At 45.9% G+C, this 19,600-nt stretch overlaps 1 protein-coding gene across 2 annotated transcripts in view; it reads left to right on the top strand.

Annotated features, from left to right (window-relative positions):
• Positions 1 to 19,600, top strand: part of LOC110506407 (piezo-type mechanosensitive ion channel component 1) — a 79,040-nt gene that overhangs the window by 38,017 nt on the left and 21,423 nt on the right. For both annotated transcript variants that reach the window (XM_090222145.1, XM_036964024.2), the window contains exons 3-11: positions 4,118 to 4,240; positions 5,084 to 5,126; positions 5,433 to 5,589; positions 16,020 to 16,218; positions 17,015 to 17,228; positions 18,088 to 18,262; positions 18,355 to 18,459; positions 18,585 to 18,761; positions 18,968 to 19,228. In XM_090222145.1, the coding sequence (XP_090078271.1) occupies positions 16,083 to 16,218; positions 17,015 to 17,228; positions 18,088 to 18,262; positions 18,355 to 18,459; positions 18,585 to 18,761; positions 18,968 to 19,228 (1,068 nt within the window). In that variant the 5' untranslated portion in view covers positions 4,118 to 4,240; positions 5,084 to 5,126; positions 5,433 to 5,589; positions 16,020 to 16,082. The remainder of the gene's footprint in view (positions 1 to 4,117; positions 4,241 to 5,083; positions 5,127 to 5,432; positions 5,590 to 16,019; positions 16,219 to 17,014; positions 17,229 to 18,087; positions 18,263 to 18,354; positions 18,460 to 18,584; positions 18,762 to 18,967; positions 19,229 to 19,600) is intronic.

Here is a 19,600-nt window from a genome sequence, read left to right as displayed (position 1 = left end):
TGTAGGCCAGAGATACAGTGTGCACCGTACGGTTGGTGTAGGCCAGAGATGCAGTGTGTACCGTACGGGTGGTGTAGGCCAGAGATGCAGTGTGTACCGTACGGGTGGTGTAGGACAGAGATGCAGTGTGTACCGTATGGGTGGTGTAGGCCAGAGATGCAGTGTGTACCGTACGGGTGGTGTAGGCCAGAGATGCAGTGTGTGTGTTTCCAGTCAGTGGATGGTGTTAGGAATTGAAAACCGGTCAAGGTGTGGAGAAATGCACGAAGCAAAATACAAGGCAAACAACTTCTATGTTTAAAGGTTTAATAGACAGACAACCGGACGGACGGACGGACAGAGACAAATAGACATGCATAGATATAGGAAGTCATTACTTTGAGAGTTTCACAGCAAATCTCTCCCCCTCCAGAGGGGAGGGCAGAACTAAATACTCTTGCCTTATCTCTGCGTTGTTTCACCCTTCCGTGCCTGGTGTCAAAGCATTAAATCAAGGCTGAGACCTTGGGGTTGAATAGACTATACATTTGAAAATGTCTTAATCGCTTAAGGACACCCATGGCTGATTTTATGGCTCAAGGGCCCAGATAGCAGTTACTTAGTCCTGCTTTACGGTGACCTCTAGCATTAGAGAGGGTACCTAAAGGCCAAATTCCATTAGGGAATAATCATCAGAAAAGAACAGGCCCACAGTGCCCTCATTTAAACCACAACGCCCTCTGTACCCTGAACTGTGGTGTCCGGAGGCTGGCCCCGCAGACTTCTCTACACAACAGCCCTGTTTACACTGGCCATCTAAACCAGCTTTTTACGATGTGCTGGACAAAAATAAGCCATTATGTCTGAGGTCCTCTTTTTTGAAATCTCCCCCTTTTACAAATTAGGTCAATGCAATTAAAGAAAAGACATATTTTTTTTGTGTGAATTAAAACAAACACAGCACAGTATTACTCAGAGTGCCTGGCAGGAGTCGGCTCATTTCTCAGGGATGAAACTCAATTAGGTTCTGTTTTTCGACTTGTAACTATTATTCCCATCTCCCTTCAGTCTAAATCGTGTACAGGAATAAAAAAAACCAACAGCTGCAGGATAACCTCCAGACCAAACTGTGAAAGTTGTGTGGCTGTTTAGCGGCCTGAGAATGAAACATAATACCCTGCTCTTTTAACATGCACAGTTTCTTTCCACTCTAACCCGGGCCCAGGAACCCTGCTGCACCCCTCCATGTTAGGTGCACTACAGTCACAAGACTTGTTAGAACAATGTTCAGAGTTACTCTCGTAAATGTTAGAATTCCTCCAAATGACCCTGTTTCATGGAAAATCCAGTAATGTCACCCCAGATTGCAGATTTTAGTTGAGGTTATGACGCATACAGCACCAGGGCGAGTGCTGAAACCGTTTTTTTTTAAAGAAGTCACCAGAGCAAATTTCTGCCTGTCTCTGAAAATATTAACTAGAAAAGGCGAACATGGCCTAGAAAAGGTCCTGCAATTCACTGAGTTTGGGTTTGATCTCCCTGTAGTGAACTACACTACCCAGTGGCCTCTGCTCACCTCTGACTTTCACCTAGAACACTGCTACCCCCACTCAGATCCAAAACCAGACCTTCTCAGATAGTTCACTATCTGATGAGACATGATGAGGCAATGATTGCAATGGCTGTCATGTCATGCTCCCGAGTGGCGCAGGGGTCTAAGGCACTGCATCTCTAGTGCAAGAGGCGACACTACCGTCCCTGGTTTGAATCCAGGCTGAATCACATCCGGCCGTGATTGGGAGTCCCATAGGGAAGCACACAATTGGCCCAGCGTCGTCCGGATTTGGCCGGTGTAGGCCTTCATTGTAAATAAGAATTTGTTCTTAACTGACTATTCTAGTTAAATAAAGGTTCTATAAATAAAATACATTTTAAAAATCCCTGGTGTGAAGGTGGATGTGATTTTAATATAATGTTTGTGTTATGTGTTGGTAGTACTTAAGCATAGTGATTGCAGGTCTCAGATGTCGTTTCCACATTGGTGGCTGTGCTGGGCTCTCCTCAAGAGAGATCTCCATCATATGAAACCTGCTCTGGAAAGAACATTACATACCATGCTCTGGTTCCCTGTGAGGAGCTGTCTCCCTCTGGCCTTGTATTAAGACACTGGAATGCACCTCCACATTCCATTCCTACTTTATCTCTTGGAAGAGGAAACTATCCCAAAACTTCGATTACGGGGCAGATTACTTAGTGTTGTGCAATGACAGTGTAAATACAGGTAGGTGGGTCTAGGCGTGCATAGTTTTTAGACGTTTTAGAGGTCGTGTTACTCTAGCTGACGGTCCTGAGTAATGTAACGTAGGAATGTAGTAGATGGACAGCTTCGTGACGACCCTGGAAAGAACGATGATAGGTTATGCTTATAGCCCTTCAGGTCCTACAGGAGAGGGAAGGACTCAATAGCCTTCAACTATACTGTGACACAGGACACATGCTGGCGATTAGCGAGGCAGTTACAGAATTTGTTTTGGAGTTGAGTTTTAAAGAGACTGTCCATGTAATGGCAATGACATCATGATTTTCCAGTAGCAGGGGTAGAGAGCCAGGGGATTGAAGAGAGGGAAGACGGTGCAGTGAACTTAACTTAAACACACACACACACACACACACACTTGGGGACAGATGAGCTTATGTGCAGGGGTTTGGGTTGCAGCGGTTGAGTAGAGCTGTCTGCAGTAAGTCAGGATGACCTCGTCCTCAACAGGTGGTCTTGGTTGTGTACAACGCCTCCCATATTATTTACTCCTCTCTTGGACGGGTCCCTTCTTTTCCAAAACACACACTGAGATGTTATTAGCATGTGTGGTTACAGTAGGCAGGCTGTGTTCTCTGACATTTGGTCAGCTCTGTCACGTCTCTCTCTTTTTCTTTCCATCTCATACATGGAAAGATAAACATGTCCAACACAGAGAGTGGCTGTGATGGATCTTGATCCTGCACAATTGGAAAGGAGGGGGGGGGGGGGACAATCTTAACCTTTTCACAAAGTTCACATCACTGAGTGGTGCGCGTGAAATCAAACGTGAATGGTTGACTGTGCGTGAAATTATTTAAAAGGATGAGGCTCAGAAAGCAGGTCCATGAATAATCCTCTCTCACTGCTCTGGTGTGCTACCTCTAGCTAGCAATGCCACGTTGAATATTATTTCATCTTCAGGTCGAGTATTAGTCATAAATGTAAATTGGTGTTCGTGGAATAAACTTAAATCTGGGATCAGGGATAAGCCTGTAAATGCAGTACCTAGCCTCCTGTCTGCTGTAATTGAGGGGGTGGTAGAGCAGCACTGAGCCGTTAAACTACCCTTTGCCCTGTAGGCCACAGACAAAAACAGCCCTATAAAACACAATCAAAGCCCTAAGCTCGTCCCTTGACACTGACTTGTAGCTGCTAATTTTCTTGAGCCAGTCAACGCCTGTAAAGGAAAATCCCCCAGGATTCCACAGGGACCTGCAGCGTTCGTTCACTACCCTGGGAGTTTGTGCCTGTCTTAACTGTGGCCTGTTTTACACCAGCGATGGGAGCTGACAGCTTTATGAGGAGACCAATCAAAGCTGCCTCACACAAACCTTTGGCGAGGAGTGGATTCGGGGCTAGAGCGGGCAGGGGGGCATTTTATGGTCAGCAGCACAGTTCGGCACGGGCAGTACCTCCATGCCATCCACAGGCTTGATAATAGTCCAATGTTCCCATTTTGTTTAAAAACGGGCAATTAACTGTTACAAGCAATTCCTGCTTAGACTATAAACGTACTGCTGTGATTACTAGTGCCTCCATGGCCTCAGTATGTGTTCTGACTGGTGGAAAATGGAGCATCATTTGAAGGTGGGATGATGTTGAGGATGTTTAGTTCAGTCAGATCAGGACAGGTCCTTGGAAAACACTTCAACCCACACCCTCTATAATGACCCGCTGTCCTGTTCATGCTTGGTTAGTACTGTGCACCCTGCTATTTCCTGAACCTATTTAACCTGAGGGATGGGAAGAACTGATTGTTATGTTATCCTCCCTTTCAAATTCTACATTGTCCCCCTCCCCCATTCCCCTCCTCTAACTCCATCTCTCTCTTTTCTCCAGGACATACTGGACGCTTCATCAAGGCTCTGTTCTGCACCAGTCTCCTCTTCCTGCTAGCCCATGTCTCCTTCCAGATCTGCCTGTACACTATCCCTGACCTGGACCATGCGCTGGGAAACAACTGTGAGTTAATCTTTGACACAGGCCGTTCCATTGCCATGTTTTCACTCAGCATTTCTTAACAATGGCCTGTGCCATACATAAGGGGCTTGTTTAGGTTCAATCAATCACTTAGACTTCGTGTCAAACTCATCCCACGGAGGGCCGAGTGTCTGCGGGTTTTCTCTCCTCCCTTGCACTTGACTGATGAATTAAGGCCAGTGATTAGTAAGGAACTCCCCTCACCTGTTTGTCTAGGTCTTAAAAACAACAAAAAAACAGCAGGTCACTAGGCCCGCCTTGGAATGAGTTTGACACCCCTGACTTAGTCGAAAGAAACTCCATGAAGTCATAGCCCCCACCTCTGATTTATTTTGACACGTTAAGTCCAGCTCTCTTCACGCTCAGTCGACTGCTCTGTCATTAGCCACCAGCGTGGAATGCTATAAGGGATGCTTGTGAATGCTTCATGCTTTACAACCGTCCGCCTGTAGAATATGTGGATTTTGTTTTGTGGTCTGCGCTTATTTTGGCCAACCCAAATACACATGTCCTCCTTTAATAGCTAAAGCAGTGTTCTTTGATGTCATATTATTTGCTTCTCTGTGAGCTAGTCCACCATGCTGACTCCAGCTTCAGTCTGTCCATGCCTCACAAACCCGTTCAAATACCGACACGGTGGCTTACTCCCAGAGATACTGGGGGCTCATGGGAACATCAATGGTAGCTGTACGCTATGTTGTAGTTTTTCTGTAGAGTCTTTGCCTTGTATGACATCCCCCCCCCCCCCCCCCTAAACAACACTCCGTGGCAGAGACAGAGTGGCCTGGGGAGAGCTGGTAGTCCTAACACTCTCTGTCTTTACAGGTAGTTTGTGGGAGACGCTATCGAGGCATGTCGGTGTATCCAGGTATGTGAGGAATATTTGGAAACAGCACATTGGGTCTGTGTATCTTGTCACTGAGGATCATGCCTCCCTGAACTGTGTGTGGAGATCATTTACTGTTATTTGCAGAATTTAGCCAATGTTCACTCTTACATCTCTTTTTGTTATTTCTGTTTGTTATTTGATCTTATGACTCACTGGTTGTGGTACATGTTATTGTTTATGTACCCTCTTTACTGTCTTTGTGTAAGTGTGTGAGAATGTACACGTTGTAGTTCCTCGTTAGGTCTTTGATGACCTTTGACCTCTGCATGTGTCTCTTTCTTCTAGGCTGCCCCTGGATGACCCGTGGGGTGTGGTGCGTCTGCTGTCTCCTGACCTGGGGGTGTTTGTAATCTCCCTGGTTACCCTGGTGGTGTGTAACCGGCTGGTCAAGAAGAGAGATGACGTCACTTTCCTGTCCGTAGCCTCAGACTCCACACAGGGGGTGAGTGGTTATCTACTCTATAGACACAGACTGGGCCTCACCGCTATGCTGCTAATAATATGGGACATATGTGGGACATGCACACGCACACACATTTCTCATGCAAGTGCTAGGTAAAATACCCCAGGAACACTTATATCCAGTGCTACATTTCTCTCCATTTTGGACTGATTTGTTCCGGAACCTATTTGGCCAGATCTGGTATCTTTCGTGTCATGAAAAATAATTGTCACTTTTTGCAATATAAAAATTAGAATAAAAGCCATCAAAGTTCATTCGAATTGCTTATTTGTTCATTCTCCTGCGCCCACAAAAAATGTGAAAAAGTAGATTAAGAGTTGATTTGGTTTGGGCCGGGCCGGGTTAATGGTTTGCGCAACACTGTAACCTATGTTTGAGACCAACGCATGGCTGTGTGAGAAGCGCGCCAGTATCTCTCACATAACTAGAATGAGATTCACATTCCATGATCCCTCTCTGCTCTGATAGGTATGAACCTGCAACTGTCATCTCTCCAGCGTTACACTTCATGTATTTCCTTATTTAAAGAATATATATTTCACCTTTTTTTAACCAGGTAGGCAAGTTGAGAACAAGTTCTCATTTGCAATTGCGACCTGGCCAAGATAAAGCAAAGCAGTGCGACACAAACAACAACACAGAGTTACACATGAAATAAACAAACATACAGCCAATATTACAATAGAAAGAAATAAAGTCTATATACAGTGTGTGCAAATGGCGTGAGGAGGTAAGGCAATAAAAAGGCCAATAGTGGCGAAGTAATTACAATTTAGCAGATTAACACTGGAGTGATAGATGAGCAGATGATGATGTGCAAGTAGAAATACTGGTGTGCAAAAGAGCAGAAAAGTAAATAAAAACAATATGGGGATGAGGTAGGTAGATTGGGTGGACTATTTACAGATGGACTATGTACAGCTGCAGCAATCGGTTAGCTACTCAGATAGCTGATGTTTAAAGTTAGTGGGGGAAATATAAGTCTCCAGCTTCAGTGATTTTTGCAATTCGCTCCAGTCACTGGCAGCAGAGAACTGGAAGGAAAGGCGGCCAAAGGAGGTGTTGGCTTTGGGGATGACCAGTGAGATATACCTGCTGGAGCGCGTGCTACGGGTGGGTGTTGTTATCGTGGCCAGTGAGCTGAGATAAGGCGGAGCTTTACCTAGCATAGATTTATAGATGACCTGGAGCCAGTGTGTCTGGCGATGAATATGTAGCGAGGGCCAGACGACTAGAGCATACAGGTCGCAGTGGTGGGTGGTATAAGGGGCTTTGGTGACAAAACGGAGGGCACTGTGATAGACTGCATCCAGTTTGCTGAGTAGAGTATTGGAAGCTATTTTGTAGATGACATTGCCAAAGTCGAGGATAGGTAGGATAGTCAGTTTTACTATGGTAAGTTTGGCAGCGTGAGTGAAGGAGGCTTTGTTGTGAAATAGAAAGCCGATTCTAGATTTGATTTTGGATTGGAGATGCTTAATATGAGTCTGGAAGGAGAGTTTACAGTCTAGCCAGACACCTAGGTATTTATAGTTGTCCACATATTCTAGGTCAGAACCATCCAGGCTTCTGATGCTAGTCGGGCAGGCGGGTGCCGGCAGCGAATGGTTGAAAAGCATGCATTTGGTTATACTAGAGTTTTACAGCATGTAACATTGAAGCTCGTTTGGAGGTTAGTTAACACAGTGTCCAAAGAAGGACCAGATGTATACAGAATGGTGTCGTCTGCGTAGAGGTAGATCAGGGAATCACCCGCAGCAAGAGCGACATCATTGATATCTACAGAGAAAAGAGTCGGCCCGAGAATTGAACCCTGTGGTACCCCCATAGAGACCGCCAGAGGTCAGGACAACAGGCCCTCCGATAGAATCATAGCCACGCGAAGGGTTCTGAAGGAACTGCATCACCCCTGGTAAATTGAAATACATTTGACAAAGTTATAGAATTAATGCTGTCTGTTCAGAAATAAAGGAAATCATTCAGAATAGCTTACTACACCATGAGAAGTCCTATCATTTAGCCACAGATGATCAATAGCTTCTTTTTAAAAATAGCCTAGCTGTGGATTGTAGTCCAATAACCTAACAAGGAATAACCTACAGTCGGGAACGCGCAGCAAATATGTCAGTGAAAAAACAGCATGCAGATTAAACAGGCCTTTTGCAATATTTCAAATACAATCGAGGGAAAATACAGGTTGGAAAGCAAATTTCTCCTGCTGAGAAGAGAAGACTCTATGCTGTATTCTACCAAAAGATTTGATCAACTTCCAAATATTGTTTAACAAAAGAGAAAGGGATGCTTTTGGCACGACTGCATCAGCCATCACAAGCGAGTGAGTTCCGCATCATTGGGTGAGTCAGTGAAAGTGGGAAACATTTTAAGGACTATAATTTCCTCCTCGATCTGTCTCCACACCTAGACCTAGGCTATTGCTGGATTCAAGACAAGGTCGTTTTTATTTATCTCAGTTTGTCCGTATCAAAGTAGCCTGCCATTTCGATCATTTGTGCAGTATTCAAATATATTCTGCCAAAGTCTCCAGTCATGTAAAATGACGTAGAATTGCATGAAATGCATTTATAAAAGTCCCCCCAAAAATGTCCCATGTGTGCAACTTCTGTAAGTGCCTCTACTCTACTGCTCGATGCCACTATGCAAATGCGATGATATGCATGCAATGCTTTATTATAAGTGTGATTTTTTTTCATACGTTCCGGTATCTCGTCACATCCCTCTCGCGCTCACTTTTTGGTCCGGCACCTCCCGATTGACAAATTAAGCACTCCTTATATGGTAACACTCCGAGCCATATATAGAGTAGTGGCAATGGTCTTGCGCTGCGAATCAGTGAGTCACAAATAATAGGCAGTGTTCCTGGCTTCCACCACTCAGGAAATGGAAGTGGTTGAGTCACTGCTGCATGGGCTGCTATATATAATGGAACTTTAGAACGGTACATTCTAATGGAACGTTATGGCACCCAATGTCTCTGATTATAGAGGAGGGTTATGGCTGAGGTCAGTGCTGGAATGAATGTCTGAGCTGGGCTGGCCATGTCCGCGCTTGCCTCAAGCCCTTCCACACTGTTCATATTAATTTCATGTTTTGTGCACAACCGTTTCTTAAATTAAAGAATTCTTGAGTAACAAACCAAATTTGTGTATAATTACTTCCCTTTAAACATATTTCAAAATTGCAGATTATATAGGACATCACATTCAGAATATTCACAGAAGACGCACAGCGGTATGCTGATAGCACCATTGCGCAATGGTAAGAGAGTGATTATTATTCTCTGTATCTTGCTGTGAAACAGTGTTGTGGTATGCTACAGTAATTTAGTGTTACTGCTCTCTGGTGTGTTAGTGTTTGTTGTGGTGTTACTGGAGCAGAGAGAGACACAGGGAGGTAATGGGGAGTTTCCCTCAGACCTGGTGCTGGTGACAGAGGTAGGTATTGTTCCACCAGCTGAGTTGGTTTCCTGCTCTGCTCCACAGTGTGGGAGGCTAGCCCATCCTCAGCCTGCCTGGGAAGGAGAGGTGCTCCCCAGATGTAATGCTGCCTCCAACGCATGGGCCTCTCTCACTCTCTCTCTCTCTCTCTCCCTCACTCTCTCTCTCTCTCTCTCTCACACACACACACACACACACACACACACACACACACACACACACACACACACACACACACACACTCACTGACGTTTCACCAGCCAGTCTATTAGTGGAAGCTTTTCTCTTCCATTTTCATTGTCGCCGACAGTCTCGGCTGCTCTTCACTCTCCAGACTACGTTCTACTTTCAATCTAGTTTTTTTCTCTTTTCGTTCTTTCTGTTGCCTTGTGCCATCCGAACACACTCCCTGTACAGCTGCCCGGAGCAACAGTTTTCTACTCCTGTCGTAGCCAGGGCAACCGTCCAAACAAACACAGCCTGCCCCAATCTGTGTCAGAAAATGAAAAAAGGGCCATGACTCGATCAATGATCAAACGCAACCAAACTGCTGTTGAGCCTCTTGTCCACTCTCTATTACATTGCTTCAGAAGTCCTGTGCTGATTGAGGGAGCACTCTGAAGATTGATTGCCATGTGTTGACTGGGTGACAGGGGTTGCCCCTCTGCTCTGCTCAGACAATACGTCGTTCAGACAGACGACCACTAGAGCCCTGCCATCGGGTGCACTGCAGTTCTCCCTGACTGTGCAGTACACTCAACACCAGTTGAGCAGCGTTCTCTTCTCCCACGCACCCACTTTCAGACCTGCACACACATCAAAAACAACATTCTCACAACATCTCTGTGATGTTGCTGTAGCGTTCCGACCGCAACATTCTGCGTCTGTTCCTGTGTTTGGGAATGAGCGGCTGCCTCCAGCCAGAGAGGCTTAGACAATGGTCTTTGATGTGGCCGGGAAACGGGAGACTGTGTTTGTGAAGTGGGCAGTTTAGTCACATCCTTTAACACATACAGTATACCTCACCCCACCCTCTCATCATACGGCGTTCACTCTCCCTCTGGATCCCATGGTTTCACTCAGAACTACATCTAAGGGAGGACAGGGGAGTCAGCAGTGGTTTGTCAGTAACATAAACATTCCTGTCTTATTTTGTAGAGGAGGATTAGTCTTCATGAAAACTCCATGTGCAGCTCCAGAAACAGAATCACACGCTGGGGGTGTCAACGACTCCCCTGGAACAGGTCACACTGAGAGGAGGCTGGAATCATGAAGGCCAGGCAGTCATCAGAGCAGCAGTTTAGACCGCAGAGGAGCCACTGGACAGTCAGGAGAAGAGAGGGGACATGAAGGTAGGGAAATAGGGAGGGATGTGAGGGAAAGAGAGGGAGAGTATAACAGACGGAGAGGGTATATTAGGGAGATGGAGCGTGATGAGAGTGATGTTGATGATGGTCTCTTGGGAGGAATCCTAGATTAAGGAATGTTCTGGGTGCTTGACCGTTCTGCCTCCTAGCAATACTTCTCTCACAAGTCCTCATTAGAAGGTTAGAGAGGCGCCTGAAAGAAGGGAATAGTTAGTGAGAGGCAAGCATCTGTCTAGAGATACTTCTGGTCATAGGATGAGATAGGAAAAGCGGTATTAATGAAACATAAGGTAGAGGGGGGAGGGAGGGGCCTACTTTCCTTGTGTCTGTCTTTTGATCATTCTACCACTGAACAGTCAGCAGCACACAGACTAACCCGAACGCTCTAGGTTAAACAGAAGACTACAGGGACTCCGGGTAGTTGGAATCCCACACACACAGACACACACACCACACACTCTGCCTCTTATACAGTATTCCATCATCGAGAATAATGTTGCTGATGCTTACGATAATGCATTTTTGGTAATGGAAAGTTGTAGATCTAGTGTACTATCTAGAACCTTAAACGGTTCTTCAGCTGTTCCCATAGGAGAACCCTTAGTAGAACCCTTTTTGGTTCCATGTTAAACCCTTTCCAAAAATGGTTCTACGTGGAACCAAAAATGTTTCTCCTCTGGGTACAGCCGAATAACCCTTTTTCTAAGAGTGTATGGGCACACTGGGTAACTAGTAGTTGAGATGTGCTTTGGTGCAGGTGTTTGTCAGGGAGTTTCCTTTATTCCACACATCTATAGTTATCTTCCTCTTGCCAGACTCAAACAGACACATAAAACAGCATTATAAACTCTCTCCCACTGCCTGTTATTCTATTAGGGAGTGTAACGGGGTGAGACGGCCAGCCGGTGGCTGGTTGTCTCATGCCAGCCAAGTTAACCAGTGAGAACCTTAGATAGCAGCATTTAATGAAACTAAACACAACAACCCAGCCCAGAGTCTAAGGGGGATAATACAAAATGGTATTAGGACTTTACATTTAATTCATTCGGAGAAAGAAAGAAAATCAGGTTATGAAGCATTTAAAAAAATATATATACCGGTCCAAAGTTTTAGAACACCTACTCATTCAAGGGTTTTTCTTTATTTTGACTATTTTCTACATTGCAGAATAATAGTGAAGACATCAAAACTATTAAATAACACATATGGAATCATGTAGTAACCAAAAACGTGTTAAACAAATCAAAATACATTTTATATTTGAGATTCTTCAAATAGCCATCCTTTGCCTTGATGCCCAGTTTTGCACACTCTTGGCATTCTCTCAACCAGCTTCACCTGGAATGCTTCTCCAACAGTCTTGAAGGAGTTCCCACATATGCTGAGCACTTGTTGGCTGCTTTTCCTTCACTCTGCAGTTCGACTCCTCCCAAACCATCTCAATTTGGTTGAGGTCGGAGGATTGCGGAGGCCAGGTCATCTGATGCAGCACTCCATCACTCTCCTTCTTGGTAAAATAGCCCTTACACAGCCTGGAGGTGTGTTGTGTCATTGTCTTGTTAAAAAACAAATGATAGTCACACTAAGCCCAAACCAGATGGGATGGCGTATCGCTGCAGAATGCTGTAGTAACCATGCTGGTTAAGTGTGCCTTGAAATCTAAATAAATCACAGACAGTGACACCAGAAAAACACTCCTACGGGGCCTCCCGGGTGGCGCAGTGGTTAAGGGCGCTGTACTGCAGCGCCAGCTGTGCCATCAGAGTCCCTGGGTTCGCGCCCAGGTCCGTGGGGCGACGCACAATTGGCCTAGCGTCGCCCGGGTTAGGGAGGGCTTGGTCGGTAGGGGTGTCCTTGTCTCATCGCGCACCAGCGACTCCTGTGGGCGCAGTGTACGCTAACCAAGGTGGCCAGGTGCACGGTGTTTCCTCCGGCGCATTGGTGCGGCTGGCTTCCGGGTTGGATGTGCGCTGTGTTAAAGAAGCAGCGGCTTGGTTGGGTTGTGTATCGGAGGACGCATGACTTTCAACCTTCGTCTCTCCCGAGCCCGTACGGGAGTTGTAGCGATGAGACAAGATAGTAGCTACTACAACAATTGGATACTACGAAATTGGGGAGAAAAAGGGAGGTCCGTGGGGCGACGCACAATTGGCCAAGCTGTAAAATTCAAAAAAAAAAGAGAAAAAAAAAAAAAAAAGAAGAAAAACACCTACACCACAACACCTCCTCCATGCTTCACGGTGGGAAATACACATGCGAGATCATCCATTCACCCACACTGTGTCTCACAAAGACACGGCAGCTGGAACCAAAAATCTCCAATTTGGACTCCAGACCAAAGGACAAATTTCCACCGGTCTAATGCTTCTTGGCCCAAGCAAGCCTCTTCTTCTTATTGGTTAAGGTTTCTTTGCAGCAATTCGTCCATGAAGGCCTGATGGCCACAGTCTCCTCTGAACAGTCGATGTTACAATGTGTCTGTTACTTGAACTCTGTGAAGCATTTATTTGGGCTGCAATTTCTGAGGCTGGTAACTCTAATGAACTTATCCTTTGCAGCAGAGGTAACTCTGGGTCTTCCTTTCCTGTGGAGAGCCAGTTTCATCATAGCGCTTGATGGGTTTTTGCGATTGCACTTGAAGAAACTTTCAAAGTTCTTAAAATGTTTTGTATTGACTGACCTTCATGTCTTAACGTAATGATGGACTGTCATTTCTCTTTGCTTATTTGAGCTGTTCTTGCCATAATATGGACTTGGTCTTTTACCAAATAGGGCTATCTTCTGGACCCCTACTTTGTCACAACACAACTTATTGGCTCAAATTAATTAAGAAAGAAAGAAATACCACAAATTAACTTTTAAGAAGGCACACCTTTTAATTGAAATGCATTTCAGGTGACTACCTCATGAAGCTGGTTGAGAGAATGCTAAGAGTATGCAAAGCTGTCATCAAGGCGAAGGGTGGCTATTTGAAGAATCTCAAAAATAAAATATATTTGGATTTGTTTAACACTTTTTTGGTTACTACAGGATTCCATATGTGTTATTTCATAATTTTGATGTCTTCACTATTATTCAACAATGTGGAAAATGGTTAAAAAAAAAAAAAAAAACCTGAATGAGTAGGTGTTCTAAAACTTTTGTCCGGTAGTGTATTTTCTTTGTGTCTTTAAAAAAAATTGTAGCCCTTTTTCATGATATCCAATTGGTAGTTACAGTCCTGTCGCATCGCTGCAACTCCCGTACGGACTCGGGAGAGGCAAAGGTCGAGAGCCGTGTGTCCTCTGAAACACAACCCAGCCAAGCCGCACTGCTTCTTGACACAACGCCCGCTTAACCCAGAAGCCAGCCTTACCAATGTGTCGGAGGAAACACTGTACACCTGGCAACCTTGACAGCGTGCATTCTGCCCGGCCCGCCACAGGAGTCACTAGTGCGCAATGGGACAGGCCAAACCTTCCCCTAACCCAGAATACGCTGGGCCAATGGCCGGCAGCAGCAGAGCCTGGACTCGAACCAGGCTCTCTAGTGTCACAGCTAGCACTGTGATGCAATGCCTTAGACCACTGCATCACTCGGGAGGCTGGAAAAATATTTTTCATTTATCTTTTCAAGTGTCTTTCTAACCTTTTTATAGTGTCACGTTACCCCAACCTCTTGTGACCTATGAAGTAAGTCCTGGTGTCCTGAACTGTAGTCAATGACACAGAATCTTATGGAGCAGATAGATACCATGTTTGAGACTCTTCCCTCTGGTTGGTTGGTTGGTTGGTTGGTGGGTGGGTGGGTGGGTGGGTGGGTGGGTGGGTGGGTGGGTGGGTTTTTGTATTGCATCTGTTCATGACCCTCATGATAATCAATGTCACACATGTACTTAGAGTACAGTACAAACACAAATACACTCTTACACATCAAGGTTAGGAGCAGTGGACAGACAGGATACCAGGCCCAGTGTATTTACGAGGGGGAAACACAGTGGAATTAGTTATAAGCGCAACAGGACGTGACTACTCAGGCCAAGGGATAACCAGGGTGACAATGTGGCAACAGATGCCACCTGTTGGTGGCACGTTAATGTGCTGTGACAGATGAGATGCTGGGTATATTTGTAAAGCTATAAGTTATAAAAACCCTATCACAGTATTAGTTCACCCAGGCCCGGTGTTTGTGTTATCTCCTTGTGGCTGGGGTGCTGAGCAGGGAGGGATTTGAATGATGCTGTGACCTCAGTATCATGTGACTAATGTCCCGGTTACATCTGGCCCTCTGACACACTCCTGTCAGTGATGCAAATACATTTACCACATCATTCACAGTGTCAGAGGGAAATGACTGTTATGAGTGCTACACCACTCTTAGGGCGTGCTCTTAGCAGTTTGTGGAAGGAACTATGAATGCACCCCCAAAACACACAAACGCGGTCACCCTCTCGTTCTCTCACGTTGGTACAGTGTGCCAACCTAACACCTGTGATTGACAGGTGGTTTCCTCCACACCCCATTAGATCTTGGTCCCTCCTGATAACCTGGGGTTAGAGTGACAGGATAGCCACTCTGTTGTGCTCAGGGCCACTCTGTCGTCTCGTTTGTGTACTCATTCTCTCAGTGGGAACATTCTCCGTCATGGTAGCAGCCGCCGGTCTAGGTCAAGATGCCTCTGGCCCGCTACTGAGAATAGTGACAAGCACTGCCAAAAAGAAGAAAAGACAGACAGTACATGAGTCACCATGGTAACAACACAGAACCTGGTAAACAGTCTCACTGGTTAGTTTTATAAAACGTCTCATGACACACCTGATTTCTACAGAATCGTCACAAAGGTCACATCATCGTTGTGTTTTTGAGGGGTTTGCTTGGCAGGTCTCTCCATAAAATTATATGTTGTAAAATTGAAAACACTTTTATTGAGTATTGCACCATAAAAGCATAACATTGTTATGCCTGGACAGGCATATTACGTTTGTAACTAAGCTCTAAGTTGAGAGCATGTTTTATCTCAGATTCAACACTCCCTATGCGCTCCCTATGTTATCATTTCTGTAATTCGCGTTTATTATCTTATCCGTGGTGCCAGTTTCTGTGCAAGTCTTTTTCCCTAAGCTGGAACAGACGCTGTGTGCTTTCCCTGGCCACTCTGGGACTCTAGTGTGTACAGGATTGTAATGAACTTAGTGCCCGTGTCAGAAAGTGATCTCTATGAGTGTGTAATGTGCCATGTCAGTTTGACCTTTTACAATGTTGACCTACTGTATGCACGTAACTATAGATGACAAGACTAGTATTGCATATCTATGTCTGATGGTTATGCTTTGTGCCAGGTTCTTGTCATGGAAGTTAAGTGCTTTTGATAACGGGGATGGCGTTGGATCTGAGATTTACCGCTCTGTTGACGTTACACTTTATTGACATATTTGTTCTCTTCCGTTTTATTGTTTAATTGCTGCTGGCCTTGTGCGATAGGGCTCCCTTGTAAAAGAGACCTCAGTCTCAATGGGACTCTCTGCCTAAATAAAGGTTCTATTTAAAAAAGTATGAATTCCATTTACGAATATCTGTTTACTTTTGGCTCATGCTTTGGTTCTTTCCAGACCGAGGATGAGTCAGAGACAAAGGAGGGTGAAGAGGAGGAAGAGGAGGGAGATGAGGAAGGCATGTCGTCTCCCAGTGACCCCGTGGTTTCTGCAGCAACTCGTGCCAAGCAGCTGGCGGCCCGGCTCCGAGCCACAGCCCAGAAGGTCCTGAGGGACCTGGGCCGGATCCTGGCCATCACCCTGCTGGCTCTGGCTGGTGAGAACTGGAGGGAGGAGAGGGTAGAGTGGAGTGGAGTGGAGGGAAAAACCTCTGTATTACTGCTTAATTATAAAAAGACATTAATATACTGGTAATAATTGATTTGTATGTGAAATAAATGTTCAATCCTTTTTTCTTTAAACAAATCACTATTTTGTTCTATAAAATGGAGGCATTAAAGCAGGGATGGGCAACTTTGATGGAGGTGGGGGCCACAAAAAATCTGAACTCCTCATGACGGTCCGCAGTTGTAGAGAGCATTTTTTTTGTTTGTTTTAGAGACAATGAGCTGTTTTCAGCTAGTTTCCTGCAATTCTACACATTTTCTCATAGGGTGGAGAGAAATGTTTGCAGTTTTAAATATGATATCTGAGTGAGACTGAATAACAAAATCAATGCCCCCCCCAGGCTCTAATTCAACCTTGATTACTACATGTTTAGTTAGCTGGCTACTCGACTAACTTACCATTCTAAAACATTTTTGCTGATATGGGCTAATCAAGATATAAACAGTTGATGCACAACCACATTTCTAAATTGCACCTTTTGTATTCTACCTCGCAACAGTAAGCTGAGACCCTGACTGAGTTCCCCAAAAAATGTAATGTATTTCAATTTGTAATTTTGGTGGGAAATTTATCGGAGGGCCTTCAAAAGGGGGGCAGTTACCCATCCCTGCATTGAAGTGGGGGGGGGAACTGCTTTAAGATATCCATGTATGATTTGTTGTGTATGAGAGACGACGTGCAGTATTGTGTTGATTAAGTCCCTCATCTGTATCTCTGTTCCCCAGGCATCACCTTACCCTCGGCCTTCTCTGCAATCTACTTCCTGCTTTTCATCGGCGTGTGCACGTGGTGGGCCTGCCACTTTCCCATCAGCCACCTAGGCTTCAACGTGCTGTGTGTGATGGTGGGCTTTTTCACGGCGGGCCACCTGGTGTGTCTCTACCTGTACCAGTGCCCCATTGCCCAGGGCATCTTCCCCCCTGCCAGCCTGTGGGCCAGGTCAGTGCCCCACCCTACCTCGATCCAAATAAGTAATTCTATTCTGTTTTAGTCATTGTTTTCCATGTCTCTAGTACCTACACAGCTTTACTTCTCACAGGGACTGGCCGCAGACATAGCAATGCTCCTGGTTGGCACACTAGCTCAAGATTGTGATTCAACATATAGATTCAGAAGTGATTTGTACGCAATGACTCACATGGTTCTGACAACCTTAAACATATAATCTTTTTGGGGTTGTGATCTTGTTGAGACAGTTGCAGACTGCACTATTACCTAACAGCAGATGAATGGAAATGAGACACTTCTCAGTTTTGTGTCATAGTTCTAAGTATCAATGGAGTGAAGGAGGGGGAAGAAGAGGAATGGAGTGAAATGAGAGGGGAGGAGTGGAGGGAGAGTGTGAAAGCTATGTGAGGAAATACTGGCAAGTTGTTTTTGGAATATTACCAAATGGGGTGGGTGTGATGAAGCCGTCCTGTAGCATTCTATCTCGGTGCCTCGGGATTTTGGCATAGGATGCTAAAGAGACATAGAGGGAGAGAGATATGTAGTGCTGTTATCAAGGCCTCCCAGGTGGAAACACCTGTGATCTTTCCTTCTATCTCTCCTTCTCTATCTTCACCTCTCTACCTCTGGCTCTCAGCCATCAACATTAGAAGTTAGTTCCAGCCCACAAATCTAACCAGACATTTCCCCTGCCTTGAAACTATAACCAATGGGTGTCACGGCAGGGTGAACCCAGGGCTAAACTGTGCGTTAAAGTTTAATGACGTTTCACAGAGAAACCGTGTTTCCTCAACTCAACTCCATATACAGGCTTCTGTTACATTCCCTCTCCCCTCTTCTCAACCCCCAGACTGTTTGGCCTCAAGGATATCATCAAACCTGGCAACTGCTCCGCCTCCTATGACCTCATCCTTAACACGGAGCATGATTGGCCGGTGTATGTCAACCCCGGGATCCTGCTTCTCCTGTACATCACCGTGGCGACGGTCCTGAAGATCAGCAGCCACCGTGGATCGACTGACAAGGTACTGACATCAGCACTCCGAGGCATGAAATACACCTGTCTGTCTTGATTGACATGTGCTGCTTACTGAATCAGTACTTGCTTATATGACAGGGTGAGGAGGGGGCCCAGCTAGTTTTAGGAACAGAGGCTGGAGGAGGAGAGGTGGAACTGAAGCCCTGGTCCGCTCAGAGACGACCCAGCCAGGGCGACACTGAGGTGGGCATGAGATACCTGATAGCATCCCTGCCCTGCTCCATGCAGTCCAATGTACTACTGTCTGCCATTCTCTGACTGTGCGTTGGTGGTGTTATTTATAAAGGTGTGTTGTGTATGTGTTCCAGAACACGCTTCAGTCTATAGAGAGCACAGTAGACGGCGTCACCAATGGCTCCAGTCATCAGGACTTGGGCCCAGGGCTCAGTAGCGCCCCTGATGGACAGCACGGGGACCACCCTCTGCACCTGCTGGGTAGAGTGGTCATGCAGCAGAGCTACGTGTGTGCTCTCATCGCCATGATGGTAACACTGAAATCTTATTCACATTCTAAATGTATCCTCTCTGTGAGCCCTATGGGTACATTAGGCTATGTTCCAATATCCACACTAGAATACCACTAAGAATGCATGGGATGTTGGAACCAAGCCTTAGTTCTGTGACCGCAGTTCTCAGTGAGGGTATGTCATGTCTTTACCTGAACTCCATCTCCCATGATGCCCCTCTGCAGGTGTGGAGCATCACCTACCACAGCTGGCTGACGTTCGTGCTGCTGCTGTGGGCGTGTCTGATCTGGATGCTGCGTGCGAGGCGCCACTTCGCCATGCTGTGCTCTCCCTTCATCCTGCTCTACGTCCTGGCCCTCTGCTTCCTGCAGTACGTCTGGGCCATGGACCTGCAGCCGGAGCTGCCCCGCACCGTGGGCACCATGAGCCTCAGGCAGCTGGGTCTGGACCGAGCCCAGTACCCCTGCCTCCGCCTGGGGGCCATGGTGAGGAGAGAGGGGGTAGGGGCGGAGGGGACAGGGTCAGCAGTGGGACAGAGGCGCTGGGAAATGTCAATGAATGCAGCCTGTTAAGTGCCTACAGGAAATTGACAGTGCAGTAGTCTGTATTCTGAAGACTCAAGTGGTGTAGGAAACATGTCCACAAGGTATCATTAAGTGCGTACCTGAAAAGTTCAACCACTCAACAAATCTTTTATGTGTAAAACATGCCTGTCACATATGCTGAATAGGCTATTTAACAGTATATGCCCCTGCACTTTCTTAAAGGTGTAGAACCACTTAAAAGTGCAGTCCTGCAGTCAATCTCCCAAACAGTGTCAAGACTGTACTCCGATGGTGCCTCATCTCTCTCTTCCG

This window comes from Oncorhynchus mykiss, chromosome 26, assembly GCF_057628025.1.
Source record: "Oncorhynchus mykiss isolate SJ-2025 chromosome 26, ASM5762802v1, whole genome shotgun sequence".
Lineage (NCBI taxonomy): Eukaryota > Metazoa > Chordata > Actinopteri > Salmoniformes > Salmonidae > Oncorhynchus > Oncorhynchus mykiss.
This window is presented reverse-complemented; position numbering and strand designations above follow the sequence as displayed.